The sequence below is a fragment of the Nothoprocta perdicaria genome, unplaced genomic scaffold, assembly GCF_003342845.1.
Source record: "Nothoprocta perdicaria isolate Ctin4 unplaced genomic scaffold, notPer1 scaffold_52, whole genome shotgun sequence".
NCBI lineage: Eukaryota > Metazoa > Chordata > Aves > Tinamiformes > Tinamidae > Nothoprocta > Nothoprocta perdicaria.
Window position 1 is genome coordinate 4,228,538 of NW_020455777.1, and position 9,392 is coordinate 4,237,929.

Sequence of the window (9,392 nt, forward strand, 5' to 3'; positions counted from 1 at the left end):
AAAAGGAAAACCACAGGCGTTTTGACCGTGCTGAAGCCGCTGCACAAGCACCAGAGCTTCAGAAACCTGCCAGAGAAGGCAGCGCGTTTGCTCCGTCCGACTCGAAGCGCCCGTCCTCAATGCATCCCGCCCACAGGCATGTCCTCGCGCGAGCCGGGGCAGAGGCTGCCGCCCGGGTGCGGGTCCCGCGGCGGCGGGGAAGGGGGCAGCGCGGCCCGCGCCGCCGCTACTCACGGCGCAGGCGATCCGGTACTCGTGCAGCCTGGCCTCGCCGCCGCGGCCGCCGGCCTCCAGGGTCTCCTCGTCGCGCAGGGCCATGCCGGGGTAGGCGGGCATGTCCCGCGCCGCGCCGCGGGGCCGCCTCCAGCCGCGGAGCCGCGCGAGGAGCGGCCGGCAAGGAGGGAAGGAGGGAAGGAGGGAAGGAGGGAACCCCCCGTCCCGCGCGGGCAGGCGCCGGGAAGCCGCCCGGGACGCCGCGCTCAGGTCGCCGCTTGCCAAGCCCGAGATAAGGGCGGTATTAGATAAACTCCCAACGCGGGGTTAAGGGTAATCGCTGCTAAGCAGTAAAATGAAAAAAAAAAAAGAAGAAAAAAAAAAAAGCCAACGCGGAGCTCAACTCTTGGGTTAAAAGCCGGCCATACAGCACGTTTGCAATCCTTAAATAAAGTGTTAACAAAACAAATTCCTAGGTAGATGGTTTCTTATCTCCTCCATCACTGCCCGCCAGGGTTCTGAGCACCCTCCTGGTTTTTAGCCCCAGAGGATTTTCCCCCTTTGGTTTCAACCCCCCCTCACGGTGCACTTCTTTCAGCACAAATGACACATGACCCGGGAGTGATAGATGTGTTCCAGAAAAAAAAAAAATACACTAATTTAAGTTCATTTAAAAGTAAAAAAGCTTTTCTTTAAGTAAAATTTGAAATGGATTTGTCTTTCAATTGGGTATTAATGAGGGGGGAGGGTGTTTGTTATGAAAACATATTCTCATAACCTACAGTTACCAAGTTTCACAATTCTTAACAAAAATCACGAGCAGATGTATTCACRTGTTGATCTGATTCTGGGTTGCAGCAGTGTGAATTGTGATTTAAAATAAATGTATAAAATGAGCAGATTTTACCTTTGAGAGCATGAATTGTCCCTGAAGCACCTGTGATACGATACATTTCTGCTCATTCTGCATTGAAAGAAAACAATTTAGCAAATGGAACATGATTCGATGTCATGTATTAAATTTTATTGCTCTTATCTGATTAGCACTCTATTCTCRGAACATTTTTACCACCTGGACAAATTTCTATGAATATTCCCATTGATAATATAAGAATATAAGACCTCACAMACATGACTGAGTCTCTAGTCATTTCTCTGATTAAAGGTTCCTGGCATCACACATGTTGAGCAACCCTTTCCTTTTTCCAGCCATGCCAAAAGATATTTCACACCAAAAAAACAATCTGCAAGAGACTATTTAAGAGCAGAGATAACAACACACTTAAAAGAAGGAGGAATTCTGAATCATGCATTGTTTTTTTCAGTTCCTGATTGGCAAGTTTAAGTGACCGCTCTGTGTACAGTCTGTCAAGGTGAACAGATGGAGGCTCAAATGAACAGCTAAACATTTCCCTACAATCCGAATGGCAGTGATCAGTTCATTTGACACACCCAGAAACCGAAAAGCTTTTGAAAAACACGGGGAGGGCATCCCTATCATATATTTGTTAATCTGTTAGCCTTTGGGGAAACAAGGAGATAGCACCGTGTTTCAGTTTTCACTAGATGTGCTGTTTTAAGCTACTACACATAAATTGGAGCAACTGGAAGTGTTTGAAGACCATCAGGAACTAGACAGTCCTCTTCATCTTCCATGAATTCTTTTGCAGGCCAGCTTATTTTATTTCAGTAAAAACTGTGATGTAAAAACACTCCCCAACAATGGAGTAAGGTATCATAAAATAGCAGATAAAACTTCTATGTTCAGAAGTTTGGAACATACAACTTAACACCCAGGAAACTATGGCAATTTTTCTAGGAATCTAGCCTGCACATTATTTCCTGAGAGTTATCAGCTGTTTTCACTTAATGTTTTAAGTATGTGCATAGTCATATGCTGCCTTAAAATAAGGTATTKTCTATACAGATGTGTTCTAGTAATATTCAAACAGTTGGGTATCCTGTCACATAGAAGATACTTTCCGGAAAAAAAAGTATTTTGCATTGGTTACAATCAAAGGAAAGCTCAGAAGCTTACATTTAAAATGTGGAGATCTTGAGAGTACAAGATGAATTGCTTTCATATCCAAAAAAATGCCAGGAAGTCATATCTGATGTTATGGAAAACACCAATGTGCTTACTGTTGCTTACAGATTAATTTTGTTAATACAAAGGGTAAGAATTATAATATATAATTATAAGGTAATAACATTCAAGTTAAATGCCAAAAACGAGGTGTTGGTTGTTGAATAAACAAATTGTCTGGAAAAAGCAATACCAAAAAAGTATTCATTTTTCCTCACCATTCCTTTCAGTAAATAGCTTTAGTTGGGGCCAGCGCAAGAGAAGTATTTGCCACAGGAACCYTTAAATTCCAGTTTAATTCAATAGTTGGAATGGATGAATGACTTGCTTGTTATACCTGTACAGCAATTGTATAATGTCACTTATCAGAATGTTTGTTCAATTTTTTTAAAGTCATTTCGAAAGGTACATTTTCTGTGTGGATTAAGAGCGTCATTTCTTTCTCACGCACAAGTTTTTCTTCCTTGTTTGGTCAGGCTTAGGGCCTTATGTTATCCAATAGGCACAGCTCGGTGGTGCTTGGCAGAGACACTTGAGGGTAATCTCGGTGCTTAAGATTTGTAGTGTTTCTCCTCTTTGATATTCAGCGGCCTCAAGAAAAARCAGCTGCTGTTCCTAGGTGTGACCTGCTGTAGCTTTTCAGGGCCTCAGCCCTATCTCAGTGACCAGATACTTGGCCAAAACCAGGACCACATGCAATTGTGATCACGCAATTTCTTTAACAGTTTAGATGAGGGGTTAATTTATTAGATAAATTACTGTTGGTGTGTTATGGTGGACAGCAGTCGAGACAGTCATGTGGTCTAGTTTATAAAATTTCATATAGTAATTGGGCCAGGTTGTTGAATCTGGATAAATTTAGATTAATCCTGCTTGATCAAGGTAAGCAGTTACAATTGGCCAGCCATAGCAAATGCAGCTTACAATTAATGTAAGCTAATGATCTTGAATCAAGATAATGTTGCACAAAGTTATGGCCACATTGTGCCTTGGACATGTATTAGGGTTAGGTCAAACTTTGGAGCCTAAGGCATGGTGAGAAATGGTAGTCTGAGAGTGTGACCCACTGTTAAGGCAGAGCAATGTAAGAATAGTAGACTGGTCCTCAATATAAGACATAACAATGCATAAAACATCATCTTTTAGGCTCTGGTTCACTTATGAGTCATTTTTGGGAACAGATCATGAGTCTGGCACAGAATTAGCGCATATACTGTTTTGAATGTTGCTGTTTTGATAAATACTGCTCTAGTTAGTCCAGCGTGAGCAAGTGCTGGGACTGAAAGTTGCAGTGACATCCAAGTGAGTGTCAAGTCTCATTGCAACACCCTTTAAACAAGCTATTTACACCCTTTAAACAATGGCTATAAGACGAGATGTTTTTTACCAGAATAAATGCTTTTCTGTGAAAGCCAGCTGGCAACCCAATTGTAAAAGTGATACAAAGAAGTACAAATGGACCTTTGGACCWGTGTTTCCAATAATCATTCATTACAAATATATGTAGGCAAATAATACACAGGCCTATATTACTTTTTTTCCCAATCTGGAATTTCATAGTACGTAGACAATAACACACTGGTTGACTCAATTCTCTGTGTATTCCTCCTGGCTACCACGGGCACCTCTGCTAGCTCCGTGATTCCTGGTGCCACTCATATCACAATTTCCTGATACTCTTTACTTTTTAAAAATATTTATCACAGTGCTTACATTATCTATTCTTCTAGGGCTGTTTATACAAAAGCTGTTTATACAAAARCTGTTTATATTTAAAACAAATAATTTATCCAATTTATCCAATTTATTGTAAGGTTTTCCTCTGTGAGTATATGTTATTTTCGACTCAGTTCAGATCTGGAAATTTTAATTTCTTGTTACTCAAAGCCTTCAAGTACCTGCTAGGATTGGGGGACATGAGCTGGATCACTCTGCTGTAGACTTAAATCTGTTTAGTTAACAGCGGTAGATGGATTGAGGTTGGGTGCTGTTTTGGGAAAGCATGCTGTCCAACAGCCGCAGGCAGAAAGGACAGGAAATACAGTGTCTGACAGCCACAAGATTTTAAAGCTATGTTAATTTGCTACTTTTTTATCCAAAATAAAATAATAAAAAAGTACAAATATACATGTATCGCCACTTTCAAATCAATGCAATTTCAGTTTATTCTTTCTAACTTGTTTTTACGGGAAGGAATAATGCCGGCTCAGCACCGGCCTTGCCCCCACCGCCTGCGGCGCTCCCCGCGCCGGCAGCGCCCCTAACGGCAGCGTCGCTAACGGCAGCGCCGCTAACGGCAGCGCCCCTAACGGCCGGAAGCGGCGGCGCTCGGCCCCGCCTCGGCGCGGGCCCGGTTTCCGGAGGCGGGCTGGGGCGCTCGCGTTGCGGCGCGCGGGCGGGGAGGCCGCGCTGCCGCCGCCGTCCCGCCTGACAGGCCCCGGCCCCGGCGCGGCGCGGGCGGCGCCATGGCCATCCCCATGGTGCCCATGGAGACGCAGCTGCAGAGCATCTTCGAGGAGGTGGTGGTGAGTCCGCCGCGGAGCCGAGGCCTCCCGCTGGGTCCCGTGGCGCCGGAGGCCGCGCGGGCCGGGGCCGGTGCAGCGGGGACACCGCGATTGGCGGCGTCTGCCGTGAAACGAGCGGCGCCTAAGAGGGCCCCTGGGAGCCGGGCAGGAGGGTGAGGCGGGCAGGGCCCCTGGGACTGGCGCTAGCGGAGCAGAAACGTGCCCAGGCCCCCGGCGGAGCCGAAGCGCGGCCTTCAGCAGGTAGAGGCTGTGTTTGTGCCGCCCCCTTTGTGTATGGGCCGTGTTTGTCATGTATAGAAAAGGACACTGTGCGGTTTATAATGTTCAGTCGCCCATACCTCGTTTCAGGCACTGTCATTCAGACCCTGCTTTCAGATGTTTAACCCTGTGCTTTGACAGGGACAGGTTTGTTATTGCCTGCTTTCMACCATGTTGTTTGCCTGAAATTTCTGTGTCACACCAACCAAAAAGAAAAGTTCCCAACCAGCTTGGAGAGGCTTGTGGGACTTTTATGGTTTGCTTTGAGATTACAGTGCTTACCTTGGCCATGTAAAGTGATTAACTCTTGAACCTGAATTGACACCTGAATTGAACCTCAATTGTCTATTGACAGTGTCGAGCAACTGTCCAGCTTGGGCTTTTCTGAGGTGGTAATGGAGAAGGCAGCAAGTTGCAAGTTGCAATTTTTGCTCTCTCTTTTGCCAGCTTTGCAGGCAGTGGTGAAACTCGGTTAAGTTTCTGTGCAGACAGGTGAGCACTGGGTTCTCCTTTGCTTCTTGAGAAGCCGAGGCAGTTGGTGCGAGGTTTGACTGGTGGGAAGAATTGCTGGGAAGAAAATACTCTGGAGGAAACAGCAAGTGATAAAATAATAGTGAAAATGTGTCAGTTATGGACTGYACATCTGTGTACAGCACAAAATGTCTTTAAAAGAGAAAAAAAACCCTATAAACTATACTATAAATATAAAACTATAAAAAGGATGATAAATTGGAATAACGGCAARGAAACCTTTGTGCAAAATAGCATATAAAAATGAATATTACAAAGGAGAAAAATTAGATGTTTGTATGTTGTCCTTCTTGCAGCGTGTGACCATGTGTTCGTTAAGTAGAAATTTAGAAAACAGTGGACCTAAACTCCGAAGGGGAAGGAACTCTGTGCATAAAGGATATATGTAACCCAGTATTACAGAGTGTAACTAGGATGGACAACTTAATAGGATTGAGATTAGGATATGGTTCAGAATAGGATTCATTCTGTAATACAGGAAAGGTGAGACAGAATTACAGAGTAATTTTTCCACCATCATAATGTAAATTATCTCTAAGTGTTCAAAAGAAAATTGGTTCAGAGGAAAAACCTTTATTATAGAATCTCAAAATATTATATAAAAGTGAAGTAATCAAGACTTACGAAGAATCAGACTTTACAAAGAGATGCATCTGTGTGAAGGCYGCCTAGTACAGTCCATCACTGTGGTGCTTTATCCTGGTGGTTTAGCGCTCCTACCAAATCTTTTCTCCATGTTCTTATTAATTTTTTTTTTTTCTTGCAGAAAACAGAAGTAATTGAGGAAGCTTTTCCTGGGTGAGTGCAATGCCAGTTTTGGGGGCATGCTGCATGATTTTTTTTTTTAGAATTGCATTTTCTATGTGTGTTCTTTCATTGGTGTACTGCTAATAAATAATATTCTTATTTGCACTAGTATGTTTATGGACACTCCTGAAGATGAGAGAACCAAACTGATCAGCTGCCTGGGCGCTTTTAGACAGTTCTGGAGCAGTCTTTCCCAGGTTACTATTTAATTTGTTTTGTGTTCTTTAATTTCATATTGTCTAGTAGACAGACAACCAACTGTGTTTCCAGGCACTCAGAATCTGATTTCACACATGTCATGAGAAAGCAAATAGGAAGACTTTGCAAGAAAAAAGATTAGTTTATTGATTTTAATGGAATTATATAGCTGCTTAGCAAGGATTTGTGTACAGTACTGATAAAACAAACGGAAATCAAATGTTAATTTAAAATAAAAGTTCTTTTTTGTTTGTTTATTTTGTTTTTTAGGATTTTGAATRGAGGTGAATGTAGAAAAGGGGTATATTTAATGAAAATCAATACTTACATATGAGATTTACCTTCCAAAAATTAAATATCTCTAAGCATTCTTGTAGTTGGAGACACCATCATCTTCATTTCTAGCACATAGACTCTAACTGTGAAAGGGAAAGAATAATACAGAATAAAGATACAACTTACTCTGTGATGGATAGTTTACGTGTGAAAACCAAAACTGTCTCTAGAAATCAGTGTTTCAGATTGAGGTGTGACTTCAGAAGGAATTATTTMAGATACCCCGTTAAAATAAAATCCAAAGACTTGCAGAAAGCTGGAGTTGGGCTCCTCATATCCTGAATGTTGAGTTTTTACTCTGTCAGTTTCCTTTCTTCATGGTAGGTCAGTATATGATGTTTTAGTGTTTTGCTTCACTACCTGCAAATATATTATTTCTCTCTTGTCTATTTTTTTTAGGAATCCCATGAACAGTGTGTCCAGTGGATTGTGAGATTCATTCATAGCCAGCACAGTCCTAAAAGAATTTCTTTTCTTTATGATTGTTTAGCAATGGCAGTAGAAACTGGACTGTTGCCACCCAGGTAAGTGAAGGGGGACTGAGTCAATCTATGGTAGATGGAAATTGTGTTACTGAGGGCTAGTTTTATGATGACCATGTAAAAGTATTGTTGGAGAGCAGGTGTTACTGCTCTTCAGTCATTCTCACATTATCTCTTTCCTCTAGGATGGTTTGTGAATCTCTGATAAACTCCGATACACTTGAATGGGAAAGGACACAGTTGTGGGCATTAACATTTAAATTGGTCCGGAAAATAATTGGAGGCGTAGACTACAAGGTATCTTCTTCCCACTCTTTTCTTTGTGTGAAGACACATTCTTTTCTGGCTTTGTTTTTATTATGTTGGTGACTTTCAGTGCTCCAAAATCTGCTTCTTGATAATCAAAGAGAAGAGATTCGGTAGAACTGTTCTTAATACTTTTTGATAACTGAGCTTTACTTTAATAAGTAATAACCTATGGAGGCTTAACCTTTTCTACTCTTTTCTGTCCTTTGTAGTCTTCCGTGCCTTTTTTCAGTTGCAAGCTGAATAACCCTAACATAAATATGTACGTGGTATACTTGGAAAAGGAATACTATAAAGCATTAAGGCTTGTATTCGCACATCTGTGCTGCCTGTTTTGCTATTTAGCTCTGAAAGCTGGGCCGTTGGCAGGCTCAGATTGCAGCAGAAGCCATAGAAAGCCACACGTGTCCCTCAGTGGAGCACTCTAGTATAGATGCTCATGTTAGAGTGAAAAACTGTAACATCTGAACTAGGTGTGGTAAGTTGGCCGTTGTTAAGTTGGATACCTCTGGATGCACTTAAAGTTCAACACTTACTTTCTACTCTGGAGCATGTGCAAGGTTCCATAGAAGATTTATTGTCATTAACACAATCTCAGTAGTAGTCTGTCTGCTGACACTTAGAAGCACATAACTAATTTCAGTGAGAGTGAAATTGCCTGATAACTTCCGTTGTGTAATTTTGTTGGCATATTTTTTTATATATCCTTTTTTTCCTTTTGTTTGTGTGTGTGATTTTTAGGGAGTGCGCGATCTGTTGAAAGTGATCCTGGAGAAAATCCTCACAATTCCTAACACCGTGAGCTCAGCTGTTGTACAGCAGCTTTTAGCAGCCAGAGAGGTAGCTATTTAAGTTTTATACGTTGCTGTAGGGGAAAAAATGGATGTTCCTTTTGACATTCACCAGTTGCTGAAAGACCAAGATGGTCCTCTGAGAGTTAGTACAGATCAACACCGAAGGCTCATTCTTTGTATTCTGCTAGTTCTTTTTAGTAAATGTGCTTTAAGCCTATACAACAAGCAGCTTTTGAGAGTGTTATGGAAAAAACACTACAATCTTTAAAGAGTTTTCACACTGCACATTTGACTTGGTTAAGATGTGTTGTATGAAATCAATACTGAGGCTTAACTCCTTTTTCTTAGGGAATAAAAATGTTAGTTGCTTTAAATATTTGGTAACCAGACATAGAGGTAGTTTTAGAAAGGCTTAAACAGGCTAAGGATCAAATGGTCTAACTAATACTTCTGTAATCAAAGTAGCTTATAATTTAATATAGTGATATCAGAATACAATTTGAGAAAAAAATATTCTAATCTTTGTTGATACCTATTTTTATGATGCTGATTCAGACTAGTAAGCTGACTACACTTCTGATTAATTTGTCTAAAGTGTTTCATGCTAATACATTTTTCTGGTTTTAGGTGGTAGCCTACATTTTGGAAAGAAATGCCTGTTTGTTACCTGCCTACTTTGCAGTTACAGAAATCAGGAAACTATATCCTGAAGGAAAGCTTCCTCACTGGGTAATAATAATCTCAAATCACATAACATGGAATTGGCTTTCATGCAAAACAAAGATCTAAATCATAGAATCACAGAATGCCCAAGGTTGGAAGGGACCTCAGAGGTCATCGAGTCCAACCCCCCTGC

At 41.7% G+C, this 9,392-nt stretch overlaps 2 protein-coding genes across 3 annotated transcripts in view; one reads left to right on the plus strand and one right to left on the minus strand.

The window, feature by feature from the left end:
- Window positions 1-336, minus strand: part of LOC112954928 (venom phosphodiesterase 1-like) — a 34,326-nt gene extending 33,990 nt beyond the window's left edge. The window contains 1 exon segment of the mRNA XM_026048204.1: window positions 27-336. Coding sequence (XP_025903989.1) covers window positions 27-336 — 310 coding nt within the window.
- Window positions 337-4,751: 4,415 nt separating this feature from the next.
- Window positions 4,752-9,392, plus strand: part of MED23 (mediator complex subunit 23) — a 35,467-nt gene continuing 30,826 nt past the window's right edge. For both annotated transcript variants that reach the window (XM_026048187.1, XM_026048188.1), the window contains exons 1-7: window positions 4,752-4,824; window positions 6,380-6,411; window positions 6,530-6,617; window positions 7,354-7,478; window positions 7,622-7,733; window positions 8,484-8,582; window positions 9,164-9,265. In XM_026048187.1, coding sequence (XP_025903972.1) covers window positions 4,765-4,824; window positions 6,380-6,411; window positions 6,530-6,617; window positions 7,354-7,478; window positions 7,622-7,733; window positions 8,484-8,582; window positions 9,164-9,265 — 618 coding nt within the window. In that variant the 5' untranslated portion in view covers window positions 4,752-4,764. The remainder of the gene's footprint in view (window positions 4,825-6,379; window positions 6,412-6,529; window positions 6,618-7,353; window positions 7,479-7,621; window positions 7,734-8,483; window positions 8,583-9,163; window positions 9,266-9,392) is intronic.